Genomic DNA, 24,194 nt, shown 5'->3' on the forward strand with positions numbered 1-24,194 from the left:
AGAGAGCAGGTTAGCACCTCTGTGTACTGATTCAGGTTAGGCAGAGACTATTATTAAACCAAGGAACCTGGAAAACTCAGCTGCTGACTCAGGTCAGCCTTGCTTTAGCAGGGCAAGGTCCTAGGGAGAGAGAAATCTATACTGACTACCAGGAAGCCACACCCAGTGTAAGACTGTATGAAGCTGGGCTTGACCAGTTAGAATACATGTGAGAGGATTCACTTAGACTTTGCTCTGGGAAGCTCAAATTGTTCTTTGAGTTGGTTTCTAGGTCCTTCTTTCCATGATATCGCTAGTCTTTGAAAGCTTCCTCGCTATCTGATTTAACAATGTTCCAGAATCATCATGTATACTTTCTACCCAAACATGGAATCAGCCTATCTCTAAGAAATAACATGTCAAGAAACAATCTGGGTACTAGCAGGGCTCACTGCTACTGGCTTGGTTGTTGTTTTCATGCCTCTTAGATGATATATACATGAAGAAGAAGAAGAAGAAGAAGAAGAAGAAGAAGAAGAAGAAGAAGAAGAAAAAAGAAGAAGAAGAAGAAGAAGAAGAAGAAGAAGAAGAAGAAGAAGAAGAAAGGAAAAAATACCTTATGACTTTATATTGATACTTCTGATTCAAGTTGGGTACCATAAGGTTTTTTAATTAATTACTTTTCTATTACATATGTATGCATCTCCTTAATTCTCTGATGAGAAATCTGAATCTCAAGGACACACAGAAGATAGAATGACACTATCTATTAATTATTCATTTATCCCATGCCACACACACAACAGTCTCAGAAAAACACTTGGATTTCGGAATTTACTACTTCCGATGAGATGAAAACCCATTCCAGCTGACCTCAGAAGAAGTAAAGCCAGAGAGACAAACAATAAAAGGGAGTACCTTTCCCCAAAATGTGTAAGTTCTACGACATTTACTCTCTTAACAAAGCCCATCTATCCTGTTTTCTGAATGCTGCATTAAGTTATTCAGACCAGTGCTCCTGATAAAAACTTATTTTTTAATAGGATAAAATATAATATATACATATATTCTTAAAATAATCAAAGAACTGATATGATAGTAAGGACTTACTGGACCTACAATGAAGATAAATCAGGATCCCAGAGGTACAAATAAAGACAGAAGCCTCTTTCACTCTGAGAGTAGTTATCCCCCCTATAAATTTTGGATTTTTGTTTTGCTGGCCTTCAGGAGAGAGAAAGAAGTCAAATCCCAGAGACCACATGAAATAAGAAGTCTAATAGGAGATTTACCCCATAATATTCTAGCCTACAAAGGACTGTACCCTCATACATACCAGTCCCACCACAAAATTGCAGCCCAGTTAAGATCTCCTGCATCTCCTTCATTTCTTAAGAAGTTTCAAGTCTTTTTTTTTTTTTTAGTTTACTTATTTATTTTGAGAGAGAGAGCAAGTGAGGAAGAGGCAGAGAGAGAGAGAGAGAGAAGGAGAAAGAGAGAATCCCAAGCCGGCTCCACACCACCAGTGTAGAGCCTGATGTGGAGCTCAAACTCCCGAACCATGAGATCATGACCTGAGCTGAAGTTGGACACTTAACTGAGCCACCCAGGCACCCCAGGAAGTTTCAAGTGGTAAGTTTGGTTTGGAGTTGTCTTAAACTGGTAGTACTCCAAGCACCTGGAATCCAATGCAAAGTCTTTCTGGCAAAAGCCAAATATCTATTAGGCCTCAGATCATTCATCCAGTAAACTTTTCAAATTCAAGGTTAAGTCAAAGATAACCAAATACATAAAGGAAGTAGATGCCATAAGTGATATCCATGGGAAATTATGGACTACAGAAATATAGACTACAGTCTATAGACTGTCATAGTTTTACAAAGACTTCAAATCTTGAGATTGTATAAATTTACTATGTTTACATATGAAGAAAAAAATTATCAAGAGAGTCAGAGTTTTAAAGTTTAAAGTATAAAACAGATTTTTTAAATGTTTTATTTGTTTATTTTGAGAGAGAGAGCACACGTGCAAGCAGGTGAGGGGCAGAGAGAGAGGGAGAGAGAGAGAGAATCCCTAGCAAACTCCGTGCTGTCAATGCAGATCCAGATGCGGAGCTCAAACCCACGAACCATGAAATCATGACCTGAGACAAAATCAAGAGTTAGACGCTTAACTGACTGAGCCACCCAGGTGCCTCTAAAACAGATTTTTAAAGGATCCAATGGAACTTTTAGATTTAAGAAATAAAGTAACAAAAATTTAAAACTTAGTACATTGGTTTAACAGATTTGACACAGATAAAAAATGAACTGGAAAAGAAAACTATCCACAATGAAGGATGGAGTGACAGAGATTGCTGGTGCAGACGAGAAGGTAAAAAACAAAAAATAAAGAAGGCTGCAAGTACTTACCTAAAGACTCAGCAGGTGAAAGGAGAAATAGGGCCACAGCAGCATTTGAAGAGAAAATTAGTTAAAATCTCAGAACTGATGAAAAACACTGTTCCACAGAGTCAAGAAATCCAATGAATCCATCCAAAACAAGATAAATTTATAGTGCTAAATGCATATGTTAGAGAAGAGAAAAAGTTTCAAGTCAATAAGCCGACAACCTCAAGAAGAGTCAAATGAACCACAAGTAAGCAAAAGGAAGGAAATAATAAAAATTAGAACAGAAATCAATGACATTAGAAACGGAAAAACAATAGAGAAAATCAATGAAATAAAGACCCAGTTCTTTGAAAAGCTCAATAAAATTGGCAAATCTCTAGCAAGATTGACAAAGAAAGAAGAAAGAAGATGTAAGTTACCAACATTAAGAATGAGCAAAGACCATCACTACAGATCCTCCAGACAAAAGAATAATAAGGGAAGACCAAACTGGGCACACATTCACCTGACAACTAAGATGAAATGAACCAATTTCTCAACCAACACAAACTAGAGAATTTGAAAAATTCTCTATTAAGAAAATTCTCTATTAAGAAAAATTTCTCTATTAAGAAAATTGAGGGGCGCCTGGGTGGCGCAGTCGGTTAAGCGTCCGACTTCAGCCAGGTCACGATCTCGCGGTCCGTGAGTTCGAGCCCCGCGTCAGGCTCTGGGCTGATGGCTCGGAGCCTGGAGCCTGTTTCCGATTCTGTGTCTCCCTCTCTCTCTGCCCCTCCCCCGTTCATGCTCTGTCTCTCTCTGTCCCAAAAATAAATAAATAAACGTTGAAAAAAAAAACTTAAAAAAATAAAAAATAAAAAAAAATAAAAAAAAATAAAAAAAAAGAAAATTGAATTTGTAAATAAAAAACCCTTCCACAAAAAAATCTCTAGACCAAGAGGATTTCACAGAAATTTCCACAAAACATTTAAAGAAAAATTAACACCAATTCTAAGCGATGTCCTCCCCATCAGAACAGAACATCAGGACAGAACATCTGCCAGTTCATTTTCTTTAGCCAGTATCATTGGGATACCAAAACCAGACAAAGAGAATACGAGAAAAGAAAACTACGGTCCAATATCCATGATAAGTATAAATCCAAAAGTCCTTGACAAAATATTACATAGATAACTCTCAAAACTCAACAATAAAAAACAAACATTCCGATAAAATGTGGACAAGGACATGAAGAGACATTTTGCTGAAGAAGGCATACAGATGACAGATAAGTACATAAAAAGACGTTCAGCATCATTAACTATTAAGGAAATACAAATTAGAACCACAGTGGGATACTCCTACATACCTATAAGAATGACTAAAATTTACAAACAAAACAGAACAAAACAAAAAAAAATAGTGACACAACAAACGATGGTGAGGATGTAGAGAAACTGAGTCATTCGCACGATGTAGGTGGGAATGTGAAATGACACGTGCTCTGAAAAAACAGTTGGACAATTTCTTAAAAACTTAAACACCTAACTATCATACAAACCAGCAATTACATTCCTGAGCATTTATCCCAAAGAAATAAAGACTTAAGTTCACCCAAAAACTTATACACAAATGTTCACAGAAGCTGTTTTCATGATAGCCCAAAACTGGGAACAACCCAGTTGCCCTTTAATGCATGAATGGCTAAGCCAACCACGGACTAGGCGCAGCATGGAATACCACTCAGCAACAAAAACGAATGAGCTATTGAGACACACAGCAACCTGGATGAATCTCCAGAGAATTATACCGAGTGAGAAAAAGCCAATCCTGGCAGGTTATGTATGGAATGATTCCATTTTCATAACGTTCTTGAAATGACAAAATTATAAACATAGATAGCAGGTTAGTAGTTTCCAGGGTTTAATGACATGAGAGCAGAAGTGGGTGCAGCTATAAAAAGGCAGCACAAGTGATCCTAATGGTGATGGAAATGTTCTGTATCTTGACTGTACCAATGCCAATTTCCTGATTATACATTGTACTATAGTTTTGCAAGATGTTATCATTCAGGAAAAGTGGGCAAAGGATACGCAGGATCTATCTGTATAATCACAAGTGAGTCTACAATTACCTCAAAATTAAAAAGTTTAAATAAATTGGCAAGCTTCTGTCTTTAAATTTTTTTAATGGTTATTTTTGAGAAAGAGAGAGAGAGAGCGGGGTAGGGGCAGAGAGAGAGAGAAAGACACAGAATCCGAAGCAGACTCCAGGCTCTGAGCCTGGAGCACAGAGCCCAACACGGGGCTCGAACCCAAGAACCGTGAGATCATGACCTAAGCCAAAGTTGGAGGCTCAACCGACTGAGCCACCCAGGCACCCCAAGCCTTCTGTCTTTAAAAAGTACCCATTTTTAAATGGTTTTAAATAAAATCTGGAACTAAAATTCCATATAATATCAATAATGGACTGGGAGAATGTCCCAGTTGTCTATTGTATAACAAACTTTCTTAAAATGAGGCAATCTTAAAAACATTCATTTTATATTACTCAGGATTTTGTGGGACTGGACTTCAGGAAGGGCTCAGCTGGGGGCTTTGTCACATGTACCGTTCGTTGGAGTGGCTAGGGCTAGACCCTCCTCTTCCTTCCCTCACTCTCTGGTGCCTTGATGCACCTTGCCCTCTGGCTGTACACTACACCTCCTCCCAGGGCCTCTCCACACAGCCAGGTCTTTTCACAGAATAATAGTCTTGGGCAAGTTGCACTTCTTACATGGTGGCTAGCTTCGAAGAGCCAGGAACAGAAGCTGTTGGAACAGGTAAGAGCCACACCTGGACCAGGCACGTCTGTCACTTCTGCCGTATTCTATTGGTCAACGTTATCATAAAGCCTCCCTTCTCAGATTCAACATGGTGAAGAAACAGACTCCAAATCTTGATGCAATGAGAGATAACATTGTGGCAATCCATGGGAAATACAATCTGCCCCAAGAGGAAGTGCAGAATTCGTGAAGGAAGAAAAAATTGAGATATGCATTAATAATTCAAGGATAACCCCTAGAGGCATAGAATGAAAACTGCAAAAACTTGAATGAAGAAAACTTGATCCAACAGAAAGCAGAAAACAAAAATTAGAAGCACAGAGAAAGCATGGTAATAGGATAGCAAAAACAAATCCACATTTATCAGTAATTCACAATAAGTACAAATTGAAGTTGAAAGTCCTCAAATCTAGCGTCATGTTATTTACAAGAGACACAAATTTAATACAGAAAGGTTGATAATCAAGAGTAAAAGCAATGGGGCGCCTGGGTGGCTCAGTCGGTTGAGCGTGGGACTTCGGCTGGGTCTTCTTGCAGTTAGGAAAGTTCTTGTTACAAGTTCTCACCACTGGTCATGATCTCGAGGTTCGTGAGTTCAAGCCCCGCATCAGGCTCTGTTGTGACAGCTCAGAGCCTGGAACCTGCTTTGGAGTCTGTGTCTCCCTCTCTCTCTGCCCCTCCCCCGCTCATGCTCTGTCTCTCTCTCTCAAAAATAAACAAACATTAAAGAGTAAACGCGATCTATCAGGCAAAAATTACCAAAAGAAACTAATACCTGTTAATAGCATAAAAGATAGAAATTACATGAAAACTATTTTAAAAATAAACAAATAAAGACTTTTATACTGAGAAAGAGGGCAAAGCTACAACAGGTATGAGATATATAAGATACACCCTCATTTTGGTTAGGATAGACTAGTGTATGTTGAATAACAAACAACCCTAAAATTTCAGTGGCTCAACACAAGAAAAGTTTATTTTTCTGTCTCATTATGTGTGAGTTTGTGAGGAGCTCCATCCCAGCACCACTCGGGAAGTCCAGGAGGTCCGCCATCTTATGGCTCTGTTTTCTGGAACACATGATATCTTCAATCAGGCAAGGAAGAGCCGGTGGGGAGGGGTCACGTATAACCTCTAGAATGCTTCATCCCAGAAGTGACAGACGTCTCTTGACCAATAGCCCAGTGGTGAGAACTTGTAACAAGAACTTTCCTAATTGCAAGAAGACCAAGAAAGTCCAGGCAAATGGTTAGCTAAAAATGTTTACACCACAGCCTCTAATAACATAGCCTACAAGGAAAAAATTACTCCGCTACCATGGTGGAAATTTTCAGCACACGTTTCTCAGGGACCAGGTTAAAAATAACTTTTGTGCTTCAAATTCTTCTCTCAGAGAATAACTCATTTGAGTCTTGAAACCCTACATTTTCATCTTCTATTTTAATCTTCTATTAAAATCCATTTAGTCACATGGGGTAGAAGAAGGGAAGTGGTGGATATGGTTATCAGATCCCTCTCAGTTTGAAAGCAAAATCCAGTAGGAATGAGTCTTAGGACAAGGAAGTATAGGTAGTGGGTGGGGGTTGTGCAACAGCTAGGAACAGGGCATAGAAAGGGGAAGAAGCACACTTTATAATTTTTGCCAAAGTTACTCAGCAGGAGATGGAGGTAGTATTAAAGAAAAAGGAGGAGATTGAAGCGCAAGCATGATTAAGTTGCATGATTAAGATGTAGGTTTACTTTATATAACTACCACAAGCAGTTGTAACCTTGGCAACCATAGTTAACAAAGATCGTTACCCTGTGACCACCTTAGTTTATGTTAGGTGGGGGGTTGTGAGGAGTGAATTGCCAAGAAAGGAGTGGTTTTCAACCATGTTTTCTTTTCTTTTTTAATGGTTTTTGTCTGCGTGTTTGTTTGTTTTTTGAAAGAGAGAGAGAGCACAAGCAGGGGAGGAGGAGAGGGAGGGGGAGAGAGAGAATTCCAAGCAGATTCTGATGCAGGATTCCATCCCACGGACCATGAGATCATGATCTGAGCCAAAGTCAAGAGTCCGATGCTCAACCTATTGAGCCACCCAGGCGCCCCTCCAACATGTTTTCTTTTTGCTGCAATGGGAGCACAAAGCTCACATATAATTAAAACCACTAGGGGCGCCTGGGTGGCTCAGTCGGTTAAGCATCCAACTTCAGCTCAGGTCACGATCTCACCGTCCGTGAGTTCGAGCCCCGGGTCGGGCTCTGGGTTGATGGCTCAGAGCCTGGAGCCTGCTTCCAATTCTGTGTCTCCCTCTCTCTCTGCCCCTCCCCCGTTCATGCTCTGTCTCTCTCTGTCTCAAAAATAAAATAAACGTTAAAAAAAATTTAATAAAAATAAAATAAAATAAAATAAAACTACTAATATTTAATTTTCTCTCTCTCTCTCTCTCTCTCTCTTTCTCTCTCTAGAAATATATATATATTTCTACATATATATATATACACATATATACATATATACATATATATATAGAGAGAGAGAGAGAGAGAGAGAGATTTATACCAAATACTGCAACAAACAGAAACTAGAATAGTTTACCTTTTATGAGTTGCCCTGCTTCACAGCTTACATAAAACTTTTGCTTTTGTTATCTTCGTCTGCTTTCTGATAATGGTGTTGACGATCTAGGCAAGCAAAAAAGAAAGAAAAGAAAGGCAAGGTTGCCCGAGACTCAACAAACTGATTACAAGCTCTTAACGAACTGATTTGGTGGTAATACACGGCGAAGTCTTTCTCAAACATTCAGGGGGTGAGGAAGATTCCCCACAAAGCCCTCCAATTAAAACCTACTTTTAATAACCAGTCACACTTTATCTGCTCTTTGGTGGCAATTTAGGAAGAGTCCATTTCGAAATGCAGTGGTTGGGGTGCCTGGGTGGCTCAGTCGGTTAAGCGCCCGACTTCGGCTCAGGTCATGATCTCACGGTTCGTGAGTTCGAGCCCTGCGTCGGGCTCTGTGCTGACAGTTCAGAGCCTGGAGCCTGTTTCAGATTCTGTGTCTTCCTCTCTCTCTCTGACCCTCCCCCATTCATGCTCTGTCTCTCTCTGTCTCAAAAGTAAATAAACGTTTAAAAAAAAATTAAAAAAAAAAAAATGTAGTGGTAAAAGTACTACTGTATGTTTTAGTAGAAGGAACTTTTTGTAACTTGTTTCCCTCTTTGGTGTATGTAAGGGTAGTTTAAAATGAAACATTAAGATGTCAGCCAGTCCATGAACCTATCTTGACTTTTGTAATAGAGTGTGTTTTCCAAAGACGGCCACAACAATATATATCCCATCCCACAGTGCTATTTACAATGTGACATTTGACTCTCTGGGACCTCTGAAACTACTTCCACTGATTGGTTGCATTGGAAGTGATGTTATGTGACTTCCAAGACTAGGTTATTAAAGGCAATACAGCTTCTGCTGGGATTTCTCTTTAGGGATATAGGACTTGAAAGCCCTGAGCTGATATATATATATGAAAGTGGGCTATCTTGAAGCCATCATGTGGAGAGACTGTACAGTTAGAAGGCAATGCCCAGGGAGCCCCAAATGACTTAATTCCCAGCTGTTCTTATCTTCCCAGCCCAGGCACCGGACATCAAAGTAAGAGTTCAGATGAATCCAGCTCACAGTCTTCAAGCTGCCCAGCAGAGACGAACTGCTTGCCAAACCTTGCAAAACTGCAGATTTGTGAGCAAAATAATGTTATTAATGTAAGCCTCTAGGTTTTGGGATAGTTTGTTATGCAGCCGTTGATAACTAATGGAATCTTGTTCTTATTTAAAGGATTGCTTTTCGGAACCAGAGAGATAGCAGGTGGAGAAGAGGATATGAGGTGGAATCCAGGATGGGTGTTTGGGATATGAATAAATTATGATAGATTAAAAACTGACGGATATGGTGAATGAGTTAAATTTGGTAAACCTCAAGGCAGACTCTCCTGGAGTTACCATGACAGGAGAAAGCAGAGGACAACATCTGCAAGTAGAGATTGCTCATTGGCCAAGTTTGGGCAGGGATACCAGATCTAGGGCTGGAGATATGTGGGCAAACCTGTCAGTGTCTCTAATGACTGTGCCCAGCTTCATTCATGGTCAGTGTTACAATAGGGACTCTGTCCTCTACAGTCCAAGTCCCTGGGCTCAGCTCATACCGTGCTTATTACAGCCTCCTGCTTCGAGTAGGTGGAAATGCACACCTGTCTTCTAGATTTCTCTACCTCTTGACCTCTCGCTGGGTTCAACTTCTCGCTCCATTTGTCACCTGATTTTACCCTGAATCATCTTTACATTCTCCTTGTCTGTCTAGGCCACAATTCTTCTTGTTAGTTAACTGATATGATTGGATTCTATAGATCTCTTAACCTCAGCCAGTCACAGCACTAAAGTCATGATAATAACGTGTGCCAATGTTTTTTAAACCTTTGCCTATTTTAGAGGTTTGAATTGTTTCAAATTATAAATTTTTAAATAAATGACTGAGGATGAATGACCTTGAATATAAATGCTTATCTCCTTGGGGTGCCTGGGTGGCTCAGTTGGTTAAGGGTCCAACTCTTGATTTCAGTTCAGGTCATGATCTCACAGTTCTTGAGTTTGAGCGCTACAACAGGCTCCATGCACTGACCGTGCAGAGCCTGCTTGGGATTCTCTCCCTCTGCCCCTTTCCAACTTGCGTGCGTGCTCTCTCTTTTTCTCTCTCAAAATAAAATAAAAAACTTTTTTAAAAGCGGGAGATAAATATATAAATAAATAAATGCTTGTCTTCTTTCTTAAAATTTTCCTTAGTTAAATTTGTTAGAATTTGGAATGACTGGATCAAAATGTGAATACTGTGACGTGCATACATTTATATCTAAACCCTCAGAACGATGCTAACAGTATTTACTCCCACGCCTACCATAGCCCCCAGTAGACCCCCAGTCTACTTTGCTGCTATCAGACTTACCCTGGAAAATCAAATCTCTCTCACAGAGACCTCTTAGGACAAATAAAAACTCAGTCAGCCTACATCTCCTGAGGCAAAAATATGATATCAAGAACTTTTTAAAGAAATAATCCAGAAATTGAAATGTATGAAAGGTATGAAGGATAAGACAAGAAAGTCAAGGAAGAAAACAGTGCTAAAGACTAACATGAAGAGGCGTTTCAGTTGGTTAAGCTTCTGACTCTTGATTTCGGCTCAGGTCATGATCTCAAAGTTCCTAAGATCAAGCCCTGCCTCCGTTCTCTCCTGCCCCTCCCCCTCTGTACATCTCTCTTGCGCATGCATGCTCTCTCTCTCTCTCTCTCTTTCAAAATAAATAAATAAACTTAAAAAAAGAAAGACTGACATGAAAATATGCTTCGTTTCATAAACAATGATGGAAATGTAAAGCAAAACAGTGGGATATAATTTTTCATCCATCATCTTGGCAGAGTCTTAAGATTGAAATGTCCAGTATTAATGAGGATGTAGTGAAACACCTCAACGGAAATCTTTCATTGAGTTAAAATTATTATTTCAATAAATTTATTACTTATTAGTAATACCCATGTTTTAATTTTTATTTGTTAAAAATAAAATTATTAGGGGCACCTGGGAGGCTCAGTCGGTTGAGCCATGGATTCCTGATTTCAGCTCAGGTCATGATCCCAGGGTCCTGGGATAGAGCCCAGCGTCGGGCTCCATGTTGAACATGGAGACTGCTTAAGATTATCTCTCTCTCCCTCTGCCCCTCTCCCCTGCTCTCTGTCTCTCTCTTTCAAGAAAGAAAGAAAGAAAGAAAGAAAGAAAGAAAGAAAGAAAGAAAAAGAAAGAAAGTAAGAAAGAAAGAAAATTAGTTAGAATTTCAGATTATCCAGAGGGCAATCTGAAAACATAAAAAATTTGAATATATACCCTTGACCTAGCAACTCTACTTCTAGATTTTATTCTAAGAAGATAAACAGACAAGTGTGAAAAAATGTGCTTAGCAACAAGGATGTTCATTACAGCATTATTTGTCATTGTAAAAACCGAATACAATCTAGAGTCCAACAATAGTCAAATTTCATTATGCTATATACATTCAACGTTTTACCAAGGTACTAAGGACTCCCTTTTAAAAATGCTGTAGTTCCACATGTACTGATTTGAAAATATGCCCAAAACATCATATATTGAATAAAAAAACAGATGTTACAGAAAAAAATTTATATCGCTTTCTTTCTTCCTTTCTTGTTTCTTTCTGTGTTGCATACTCTGCAAGTATATACATCAAATCTACTAGTAGTTATCTCTGGAAGAAGACACTGTGTTAGAGCTTTCTATACACTTATAAGTTGCTGTTTTCTTTTTTACAATGAACTTTCAGAGTTTTTATAATCAGCAAATATATCAAAGACATTTCCATTTATTAAACAAAGCATTCCTTACTGATTAATTCATTAAACAAATGGCCATTGAAGGCCACCAGGCTCTCTCCTGGACAATGAAGGACAAGGTAAGTAAGAAGTTCTCAGAATCTATGAGGGAAAACAAAGAATTGTAATGTTATATGACCTTGCTAGATTTATATATATGCTAATTAATAATGCTTTGTAAGTGAAATGTAAAATCCATTTGGAACCCTTTGGAATTCTAAGGCACCTCACCAGCTGAAGTGTTGATGGACATAATCTGCTATCCTTGCACAGGTTTGGGTAAGAGGCTGGGAGTGGAGAAAAGAGAAAGGATAGTCATCCTTTCTGGTGTTCAAGAACCCTGACACCCAGGTCTCTGGCCTTAGGCCAGGACAAGTGCACCTTTAGAGACTGTGCTGGTTTCCCAGGCTGAGGTGGAGGCACCCAGAGGCAGATGTGATGACTTCCTTTGAAGTAGAACACACTCTCTTCTTCCTGGAAGATTTGTGATTTTCTGGACACGGGTCAATGTCACATGGGGGTATAAACATTTTCTGCAAGCTTTTTTCCTTTTCACAAATTCCATGCAACTGACATACGGATTGTCTCATACACACATCAAAGCACAGCATCATAAACTGCTGACCAGCAGAAGGAAATTGAAGTTTTCCAGAACTTGCCTGCAGAGAATCTTCATTATGATGGAACCAGACCAAGACTGGCTATACTTCAGGCATCAGAGAATGCCAGCTCCCCCAAATGGTGACACAGGACAAGTCAGCTGGACAGAGAAGAGCATCTCTCTGCAAGGTTCAGGCAGGCCTGGCTTCCAGACTTCAAAGGCACAAGCATTCATTTTTAATTCAAATGACATCTCTTGGTCTGCCTCTCATCCACTGCACACTGATGCCTTCTCAGCACTTTCCCCCAATTTTAGAAGGCAGTGCTACACATGCAGAGAGAAAGTTTGCTTTGACTTTATTCTTCTGGCACTAAGAGGGCTTACTTTCTTCTAGAAACTAAATTATTGTCATGTTGCTAATAATTATAATTTCTTAGCCCCAGCCAGCTTTGCAGGACTCAACAAAACATGTGCCACTTATTCTCTCGGAATTCAGCCTAACCTGCTTTTATGCTGAAAAACTCACAAAATCCTGAAGGAAGCCCAAAGAAGTTAAAGTGTCCAGAATAGTGAACAGTATTTCAGAGAGGCCTTTCTCCCTTATGTAAATCTGGTCACGAATTCTTTGCCTTGCTCAGATATATGTCAAAATACTATAGACTCTTGCTGGACTACGAGGATGGAGACCCCTGGGCCTTCCCCAGATGGATGAGCCAGATGCTGACTCAGCCATGTGCCAGGTCCCAGGACTGACCCGAGAACCTAAGGACGACCAGCCACCAGCAACAGGTTTTACGCTGACTGAAGCCACTCCATCAATCCGCTGCTCCCATTCATGCCTATTTGGTATTCACTGTGCCCATACTGCTGTGTGTAAAGAAAAAAAAAATCAACACTTCTTGGAATTTGGCCCATCTGAAGACAGGTAAGAGCTATATGCAAATACTTTCAGAACAGTTCAAAAGGGAACTCTGGTGAGTTCTACAATGGAATTCATTTTTAGATTTGCTTGAGGAAGAACAAGGCACAGCACCCTGAAGTCTCCTTAATTAATCAAAAATGTCAGTTTTGTCTGTTTGCTTGCTGGTTGGTTTATGTGCATTCTTCCCTCCATCCATGCACAAGGGCAAGTGCTTTATTCAGCGATGTATCCTTATGTATAATACAGAAATTTGCTAATTGAAAGGAAAAGAGGGAGAGATTAAGGAGAGAGAAGGAGAGAATGGTGGTAGGAAGGCAGCATACGTGGCACTTAGAAGCTTTATATCTACAGACTTCCAGGATTAAACCCCAACTCTGTGAAATACAGCTATGTGACCTCAGGCAACTTACTTACCTTCTCTGTGCTTTTGTTTCTTTATCCTGAAAATAGGGGGTACAATAATACCTACCTCACTGAACTGAACAAAGAACCTTGAGTTAATATTTGTGGCTTTAGGGAAATGTCTGGACAGAATAAGTACTGAATAAACATGTATTACATTTTTAAAATCACAAAGAAGAGAAATTTTCATTGGGGAAAATTTTATTATCTTTTATTTATGTTTTGTTTATTGATTTATTTTGAGAGAGAGAGAGAGAGAGTGTGTGTAAGTGGGATAGGGGCAGAGAGAGAGAGAGAGAGAGAGAGAGAATCCCAAGAAGGCTCCCACCTGTCAGTGTAGAACCCAATGTGGGGCTCGAACTCACAAACAGTGAGATCATGACCTGAGCTGAAACCAAGAGTTGGATGCTTAACCGATTGAACCACCCAGGCACCATGGGAAATTTTTTAAAAAATGACTTTGAGAGCTGTTTGGGAGTTACAATGTGTAGATTCAGCAATCGTTTTGATGCTTTGTGTTCAGAGGAAAGAGTCGAGAGCCAAGGCAGAGAGGCTGAAACAACCAAAGCAAGGAATGGGAGTCCTAGACCTCCAGCCAGTTGTACCTGCCATGAGGGAACAGGTTAATGGGCACAGGCCCCATCCAGGAAATCTCCTGTGTGTGTGTGTGTGTGTGTGTGTGTGTGTGTGTGTGTGTGTATACTTACTCTGCCATGGATTTCCATGATGTGTGTAGTTTTCCTTCATTTAACCAGGAATTCCCAGGGAATGGCAACTGCTTTATTCATGCTGTATTTCCCCTCACTTGGCTGTACGACCTTGGACCAGTTGCTTGGCTACTCTGTTGTTCAGTTCCCTGATGAGTTTAAAAGTGACAATGACAAAGCTGGCTAACAGTCCTATTAGAAGTGTTAAATGGGATAATGTTTGAAATGTGCTTCGGGCAGGGCACCCAGGTGGCTCAGTCGGTTAATCATCCCACCGGTTAAGCATCCGACTCTTGATTCTGGCTCGGGTCGTGATCTCAAGTTTGTGAGATCGAGTCCCATGTCAGGTTCTGTGCTGACAGCCTGGAACCTGCTTGGGATTCTCTCTCTGCCTTTCCCCTCCCTTCCTCTCTCTCTCTGTCTCTGTCTCTCTCTCTCTCTCTCAAAAATAAATAAATAAATGAACAGTTTTAAAAATGTGCTCTGTGCTGAGCACATTGTAAACATTCAGTGATCATTGAGTAATATTATAACAGCCAAACATATGTTTGTGAAATCAAACAAGTTAATGATATAAAAAATTGATAGCTGAACTGGAATTAGAAATCATCCATGTGTCCACAGGTACAAGGATGTGCATTTGGTTAGAAAAAAAAAAAAAGGCAAAACATGGGGCGCCGGGGTGGCTCAGTCAGTTGGGCGTCCGACTTCGGCTCAAGTCATGATCTCGTGGTCCGTGAGTTCGAGCCCCGCGTCAGGCTCTGTGCTGACAGCTCAGAGCCTGAGCCTGCTTCAGATTCTGTGTCTCCCTCTCTCTCTCTGACCCTCCCCTGTTCATGCTCTGTCTCTCTCTGTCTCAAAAATAAACATTAAAAAAAATTAAAAAAGAAAAAGAAAAAAAAAGCCAAAACAGAAGGGGAGCTATAATCACATACCAGAGCAGACTCAAAAATATAATGTTGGAGGGAGATAAGAAACAGAAGACATTTTACGACACAATATCATTTGTTTTTTAAAAATTAAAATATTAAAAGGTAAACACATAACCACATTATACATTTCTTAAGGCTATAAATATATAAATACATGTTTGCAAGGTCTATTGGAAAAGAACGCATTAAATATGCAGAAGTGCTCAATGAAGCAAGGGACGATAATGGCAGTATAAATGGGAGACTGTTGCTAGGAAATGCCCCCTTCCGGAGACATCATGTCCTAATCCCTGGAACCTGTAAATATTACTTTAGTTGAAAGAAGTGTCTTTGCAAATGTGGTTCAGTTAAGGATCTCGAGATGGGGAGAGTCTCCTGGATGATCCAGGGGTACCCTCACTACAATCACAGGTGTCCTTGTAAGAGGAGGCACAGGGAGATCTGACACACAAAAAAGAGAAGGTGAGATGGAGGTGGAGCAGAGAGATTTGAAGCTGCTGAGCTGGATGCCTGGAGGGACGTGGCCATAGCCAAGGAATGCCAATAGCCGCCAGAAGTTCCCCAAAGCCTCCAGAGAGAACGTGGCCTGGATAGCGCCTTGATTTCCACCCAGGGATACTGACGTCAGACTTCTGGCCTCTGGAACTGTGACAGAATACATTTCTATTGTTATAAGCCACTAAGTTTGTGCTAATTTGTTACAGCTGCCATAGGAAACTAGCGATGAAGAGGGAAAATAAAGAGACAAAATAGTCTCCTGACATGAAGGGGTGATGAAGGATTGCTATGAACCGAGGCAGATAGACCACTAAATTCAGTTCACTCACCGTCTTAAGAGAACAACAAAACAAAAAATTGGAAACGGCCGCACACAATGTCATTGTTCGTTACATTCCAAAACTTATTTAAACATTCCTCTTAAGAGGCACCTGGGTGGCTCAGTCGGTTAAGTGACCGACGTTGGCTCAGGTCATGATCTTACGGTTTGTGAGTTCGAGCCCCACGTTGGGCTCTGTGCTGACAGCTCAGAGTCTGGAGCCTGCTTCAGATTCTGTCTCCAGCTCTCTCTGCCCCTCCCCAGGTTGTGCTCTGTCTCTCTATGTCTCTCAAAATATAAATAAATGCAAAAAAAAAAAAAAAAAACCATTCCTCTTAAGATGTCCTCAGGTAGTTCCAGATGTCTCCTTTAAAACGTATTAAACATTGTTAGGTGGAGTAGCTAATGCATCAGCTTTTAAGTGAGAAAAGACATAAGCAGACATGTCATAAAAGAGGAAATGCGACAGATTAGCAAGCATGGGAGGACTCTCAGCTTCCAAGAAATGCAGTTTAAAACAATAATGAAATTTTAGGGGCGCCCGAGTGGCTCAGTCTGTTAAGCATCCGACTTCAGCTCAGGCCATGATCGCAAGGCTTGTGAGTTCAAGCTGCGGGTCAGGCTCTGTGCTGACAGCCCAGAGCCTGGAGCCTGCTTCGGATTCTGTGTTTTTCTCTCTCTCTCTCTGCCCCTCCCCCCACCCTCTCAAAAATAAACATTAAAAAAATTTTAACGCAATAATGAAATTTCATACTTTTGCCCATTAAAATGGCAAATCTTTTTATTCATATATATTTTAAATTTTTCCTCACACTTTATTTTTAGCCTGCTTTTTCCCACTTAGCGATTTGTCTTCCTAAACATGACAGAAAATGAAATGAATAAAATAAATAGTGAAAAAAATGTGGTAAAATTGGCAGTGTCCTACATTGCTGATGACTGTGTCATTTGAGGAAGAAATCTGACAATATGAAGAGCTTTAACAGTTTTCAAAGACTTTGACCTTCACTTTAGCTTTACTTCCAATGTTTTCTAAGGAAGTGATCCTAGTTGAGGAAGCACAATGTTTTATTACAGAATCTAAAATAATAAAAATTAACACAACATAATAGCTTAGAAGAAGGTCAGCAAACTATGACCTCTGGGCCAGATGTGGCCTATGGCTTGTTTTTGTAAATAAAGTTTTATTGGAACACAGTCACATTTGTTTACATATTGCTTATGGCTGCATTTGCACTACATGGCAGAGCTGAGTAGTTGCCAAAGAGACATTTGTCCCACAAAGCCAAAAACATTTACTCTCTGGCCCTTTATAGAAAGAGTATGTTGGTTCCTGGTTTAGAGTATGGTTATTGGGTTAGTAAACTATGTCCCAATTTCTAGACTGTTTTGCAGTCCTTGAGAAAAATGTTCATGGGGAATTTGTAAAAAAATGGAAAAATGTTTCATGTTATGGGAAAATAAGAGAAAACAGAATAGTAGGAATTATATGGTTACAATTATGGAATAATGATAGTTACAGTCATTTAAAAAAAAGACTGAAAGGAAGTATGACAAAACGTTAACATTATTTATCTTCAAATGATGGGTAATACATATGATTTCGTACTTGCTCTACTGTGTGTTTCTTCATGTGTATTCAATTATTCAATGCATATTAATGAACACATTTCACTTTAAAGTATAAAAATAAATATCAATTTTAAAATTGAAACTAAAAATATTAAGTAAGGCCCCAGGGCACTAGGCTTCACAGACTCTTAGATTAAAGATATGATTATGTACCATAATTTAGTATCTTTTCCCACCACTTCTGGCCACCTAAAGGGAACTCCTATCCACTAGAGTTAGAGATTTTATTTCCATTCAAATTTATACGGCAGTCAGGGTTTTTCTCCATTTTTACCCTCTTCTTGAGGATGGACACATGCCTGCCTCGTTTCTGGACCCTGTCCCATGCCATAAGAAAAAAAGGGGGTAACTCTAAATAAGGCAAAGGAATACCTAGAATTCTGCTAAGGTGTGTTAATCGTACGAGTAGCAAGTCTGGACTTCAAAGTTCCTTGGCTTGTGACTTGACACCACTTACTTCCAAGGGAAAAGCAGATGAATTGAAAGATATGAATGACAACCTAGGCCAGAGAAGGAAGAAGCAGAAGTGAGAGTTTGAGGGTAGGCAGACAAGAGAGGAGATGGGGAAACAAAAGTAGATGACTCTTGACTTCCTTCTGAGGTGGACTCTATGTCGACTAAAGCTGCCGCACAAGGGAAGCAGAGATCTGTTTTTCATCACCCTCTGGATGTGTGTATGTGAACTTAGCTCAAAAATGAAGTAAAACTTGTAATGGGCTCCCCACCCATCAAAACGTTAAGGGTTTAGCTAAAGGATTACGCTTAATTCAAAACCATCAAGCATTAAGAGCGCAGTAAGACACAAGCAGGAACAAAAGTTAAACTAAAAAGGGGAGGTCAGCCAAAGTAACTTCACTTCCCATAATCACTTCCTATTATCTGTAAGGCCTGGAAAAATTGCAGTATTAAACTTACTGAACTTATTGGGGAGTGCAACGGTTCCTCATTCTTTGGGGGATGAAGGATAGGGGTTGCTGATTCTGTTCCAATTAGATACAATTCACTCCAAATCACTAGGCAACCCCAGGCTTTGATTACTCCATCTGCTCAGCCTGTGTGTGCAGACTCACTGAGACAGTGTGAACACCAGACAGCTGTGGGATGGACGGCATGGAAGGGTGAGCAGGAGAAACTGACAGCCACACATCTATCATTGACCAATTTGGCATTTACTAATCACATCTCATTTCCTAGCCCCATGAACAAATTAAATCTCATTCCCTTTCTTGGAACCAATAACCACAGCTAAGAGCATCACTGGCTTTCTCTGCATCTCTGTTCCTTCATGAAAAAATTTCCCACGGGCGCCTGGGTGGCTCAGTTGGTTGAGCATCGAACTCTTGGTTTCAGCTCAGATCAAGATCTCAGAGTTTGTGGGTTCGAGCCCCATGTTGGGCTCTGTGCTGGCAGTGTGGAACCTGCTTGGGATTCTCTCTCTCTCTCTCTCTCTCTCTCTCCCTCTCTCTCTTTGCCTCTCCCTCATGCTTCCTCTCTCTCTAAATAAATAAATAAACTTAAAAACTTAAAAAAATCCCTAACTGCAAAGTGGGGCCTAGAAAGGAAGCCTGACCTGGAAGGACTCAGTTCATCTCTTCACCAAATGTTTGAGCATCAGCTGTTGCAGGATTTTTTACCTCAATACCCAGGGTTCGTTGTCTCTCTGCTTCAAAGAATGAAGAGGTGGACACAGAATTAAATGAGCAGCAGGCAAAAGTTTATTAGAGTGTAAGATCGGAAAGTAAGAATAGTACGAAAGCTCTCTTTGCAGAGAGGGGGCATTCGAAAGTGAATGCTAGTGACTCTAGGTGAGGGACTCTGTTTTCCAGGGCTTTGATCAGTTCCCCTTTCCTTCCCCCTTGTTCCTTTTCCAGTTCTACCCTTATTGGCTAGGTAACTTTAAATGCCTAGTCATTCCTTCTTGATTGGCTCATTTCCATTGTAGGAGGGGTGGCCTATGGCCTTATGTTCCTTCTGGGTCATAATTTTATGGTCTACTGCTTTTTTTTTAGTCAGGTCTTTTGCCAAATTCCTGAGGGAAACCTGAGGGGGAATAGGTGGTATCTGTTACATTCCCAAGAGGAACTTTAAGCCTGAGGGAGTTTGCTCAAGTGAGATGTTCTCAGCATTGTTTTAAAATAAGTGTTTTTCCCAGGGACTTCAGGTCTTAATCTTTCCCTCTCTGCCTATTTTATCCTATCTTTCCCTTGTACACAACTTTGTGCTAAGCACTGTTCTAGGCTTTGGGGATACAGCAGAGAAAATAATAAAGATCCCCACCCTTGTGGAATTTATTTTTTTTTAAGTTTATTTATTTATTTTGAGAGAGACTGAGGCAACGTGAGTCAGGGAGGGGCAGAGAGAGAGGGAGGGAGAGAATCCCAAGCAGGATCCACACTGTCAGCGCAGAGCCTGATGCATGGCTTGAACCAACCAACCGTGAGATCACGACCTGAGCTGAAACCAAGAGTCAGATGCTTAACCTAAGGAGCCACCCAGGTGCCCCCACCCTTATGGAATTTAAATTCAAACATGGGTTGGGGTGTGCCTGGGTGGCTCACACCGTTATGCATCCAACTTCGGCTCAGGTCATGATCTTGCAGTTTGTGAGTTTGAGCCTTGCATCGGGTTCTGTGCTGACAGCTTGGAGCCTGGACCCTGCTTTGGATTCTGATTCTCCCTCTCTCTCGGCCCCTCCTCTGCTCGCACTCTGTCTCTCTCTCTCTCCCTCAAAATAAATAAACATTAAAAAAAAATTTTAATTCAAACAGGGGCGATGAACACTAGAGAGCAAAGATAATAAGTAAATTATGTTGGAGGATAATAAGTGATATGGACAATAAGAAAGTAGGAAAGGGAAGGGGGGAATCAGCACTGGGCATGGAGGGATCCATTCACATCATTAAATAGGATGGTCAGGACAAGCCTTATTAAAGAGGTGAGCAAAGACTTGAAGAAGGTAAGGGAGTTAGGAAAGTAGCAGCCTTCCTGCTATGAGCTAATGTCTTTTCAGATATTCCCTCCAGGACCTTCATGACATAGCAATCAGAGTGTAATCAAGTCTGGCTTCTTTTCCCAAAAACTAATAGAGAAACCATGTCAAGCCCCAAAGGAAAATAATCACTACCATGCAGACTTGAGCAGGGACTTCCTTTTCTTTACCACTGGATTTCTAAAGCCTGCCATGTAGAAAACACTCAATCTCCATTTAGTGAACGACTAAATGATTACCTGCTACATGTAAATAACACAAGGTTCAAGACCAATGCCAGAAAGACACCGGAGCAATGCTCCAAATAGGTTGTGCTGCTTTCCTTAACTGACTCTCACCTTCTTGCTGTCTCAGCAAGAGGTCTGGGTGCCCAGCACACAGGTGCAAACCCCTAGAGCTTGGAAAAAGGGGAGTGGCTGGGAACATTTCTCCTGGTGGCAGCACCTCTCTTATCTCAGGGCGTCAACAGCTTTGTTCTATTTAAATCAACTTATTAATCGCTTATGCAGAACCTGTTTTATGTTAGCCACGGCTAGATCTTACAGCAATCAGAGTAAGTAGTGTGCTGTGGTAGGAGCCTCTAGGACGGCCCAATGATTCCTGCTTCCTGATATTTATGCCCCTATGTAAGCCTGTGCTGTTGAGTGTGGGCTGGATGTAGTAACTGACTCACCTCTAACAAATACAATATGGCAAAAGGGATGGGATATCATTACAAAAAGTGATGGGATTGCATTACAAAAAGACTGTAACTTCAGTCTTGCTCACCATCTCTCTCTCTTTCTAGTCGTCGCTCTGGGGGAAGCAAGCTGCCACGTTGTGTGTGACCCTATGGAGAAGGCCACATGGCAAGGAACCGATGTCTCTGACCAATAATAGCCTGCAAAGACTTGTGGCTGCCCCCCCTAGGTGAGTGAACTTCGAAGCAGATGCTTTTATAATTAAGCTTTGAGAAGATCAGAGTCCCAGCAATCCCCTGACACAGGCTCTGAGAAGCCCTGATGCAGAGGACTCAGTTAAGCTCCGCCTGAGATCTTGACTCTCAGAAACTATGAGAGGATAAATCGTTGTTATTTTAAGCCACGAAGTTTGGGGATTGTTTGTTATGCAGCAGTGGATAACTAGTACACGTGATCTACCCTCAGAACAAAATATGGTAAGGTGAGTGACACATGAGTGATAGAAACCAAATATTTTGGGTGGAAGGGGTTCATGGGAATAAGAAATAGGTGACTGCAGATTATAATTATATAAATTTGCACAACTCTTTACACTTAACTGGCTGCTTCCACAACTGTCTCATATGATCTTACAATAAATCTAAGGATGATAGTATTTGACTTCTTCAACATTAGCTATTAATTGATCCAGTCATTCAGTAAAAATTTTAAGTGTCGAATATACATCTGTGATGAGTATAAAGGAAGCCTATATAAGCCATAATAACTGTCCTCAGAGAACCCAAAATAGTTTAATACATTAAATAAATAATAAATAAACAGATCTTGTGGTACAATATATTAGAGACCATAAAGAGGTATGCACAGAATAGTTGATAACTCGAAAGTGGGGATGATGGACTCTTCCAGAGGATCTAAAAAAGACTTGAAACTTGATTCTTTTTTTTTTTTCTAGCTTTGTTGTGTATATTTGGCAAATAAAAATTATATATTTTTAAGGTGAACAATGTGATTTTTTTAATTTTTTTAAATGTTTATTTATTTTTGAGACAGAGGGAGACAGAGCGCAAGTGGAGGAGGGGCAGAGAGAGAGAGAGAGAGACACAGTATCCGACGCAGGCTCCAGCCTCTGAGCCGTCAGCACAGAGCCCGACGCGGGGCTCAAACTCACGGACTGTGAGATCATGACCTGAGCCGAAGTCAGATGCTCAACCGACTGAGCCACCCAGGTGCCCCTTTTTAATTTTTTTTAATGTTTATTTATGTGATGTTTTGATATATGTGTATATTGTGAAATAATTACCACAATCAAGTTATTAACATATCCATCACCTCACACAGTTACAATTTTTTTGTCTGGTGAGAGAGAACACTTAAGATCAATTCCCTTAGCAAATGTCAAACATGTCATACAGTATTGTTAGCAGTAATCACCATGCTGGACATTAAATCTCCAGAAGGATGAGTTGGAGTTCGTCAGATTATTGGCTCATAGGATGGGAGGGGAGGGAGAGAACAGCATCATAGGCAAATGGGGATGGGGCCACATGTGATGGCATGGAGTTTGAAACAATAGTCTGGTACAGAAAATGATAATTCTATATAGGCAGGTAGTGGAGTGCATATAAAGAAAAGGAAAATCAACAAAGGAAAGAACTCCTTTCAGACTCAACTCTTCTTGTCTATATGTTATGCTTTCTCCATGATGCCACACCGTCTTTTCTAATCTTAGCCTCATTTCCTGATTTCTCTTACTCCTTTATAAGATTTGATGATCATTATAGATCATTAGAGAGCAAGTCAGAAGCCAGGAAGAGGCTCAATCCAAGTTGGCAGGTAAGTTAGGGAGCAGACTGATGGTCTCAAGGAGGATAAAGAGGTGGCAGAGAGAGAGGGGAAGGGAGGGAATGATGGAGAGGAACATCTGTAGCTTGAAGAAAGAGTAGGATTAAAGAAAAAAATTGCCAAGACGTATGGGGGAGTTTAGAGAATTTTTGTAGCTAGACTGTACAGAGCCAAATAAGAAGGAAAGATACACATATGATATATTAGGTGAAGAAAGGTAAAAGCTAAAGGTTTTAAGAGAAGAAATAGATTCCCTAAAATGATAAACCAATACACCTCCTACTACGATATAGTAAGAAAGGTAATTCACCTCTGTGGTGGTCTTCCTCCAAAGCTATAAATGCATTCTAGTCATTTGTTACAAATTTGTCTGACAAAATGAGGAATATTCTACAAAATGCCTGAGTCATACTCTTTAAAACGGTCACGATCAGTCTTTGAGAAACTGTCACAGACCAGAGGAGACTAAGGAGACATGATGATTGAACATAATATGATATCCTCGATGGGAGCCTGGAACAGAAAAAGGGCATTAATGGAAAAGCTAATGAAATCTGAATAAAGGGTGAAGTTTAGTTAATAGCAACATACCAATGTCGGTTTCTCAGTTTTGATAAATGGATCTGAGTAATGCCAGATGATAACATTAATGGAAACTGAATCTGAGGAGGGGCATACAAGAACTTACTGTATCATCCTTGCAATTTTTACATAAATCTGAAAATATTCCAAGATAAAAAGTTTATTTTGAAACACGATAGGCCAGTAGTGAAATCTAGATTATGACTTCTGTGAACTAATTTTTCAGTTGGCTTCACCGTTTACAAATCAACTTTTACAGTCCTTTGCATACAATCTCTTGAGTGCATCCTTTAAGTAAAGAGACCATTCTCTGACAAATTTCCAAAAGTGTCCTAATGTAAATGTTGCATCAAAAGCAGGCTTGGCATGGGACAACATAAGTCTCAAATAAACAGTGAAAGAGAATAAGGAAGTATTGAGAGACCAGATGAAAAATAATCATAGACTCTAAGCAAGCTGGGAGACAGAACTTATATCTGAGCATCTTCTCCTTGTCCTCAGC

At 40.2% G+C, this 24,194-nt stretch overlaps 1 protein-coding gene across 1 annotated transcript in view; it reads left to right on the top strand.

Moving 5' to 3' along the window:
• RNF150 (ring finger protein 150) overlaps positions 1-21,662 on the top strand; it is a 288,106-nt gene extending 266,444 nt beyond the window's left edge. Inside the window, exon 7 of the mRNA XM_019420208.2 lies at positions 21,373-21,662. Within this exon, the coding sequence (XP_019275753.2) occupies positions 21,373-21,461 (89 nt within the window). The 3' untranslated portion in view covers positions 21,462-21,662. The remainder of the gene's footprint in view (positions 1-21,372) is intronic.
• The last annotated feature ends 2,532 nt before the right edge of the window (positions 21,663-24,194 follow it).

Source organism: Panthera pardus, unplaced genomic scaffold, assembly GCF_024362965.1.
Source record: "Panthera pardus isolate Hobbes unplaced genomic scaffold, ASM2436296v1 HiC_scaffold_13, whole genome shotgun sequence".
Lineage (NCBI taxonomy): Eukaryota > Metazoa > Chordata > Mammalia > Carnivora > Felidae > Panthera > Panthera pardus.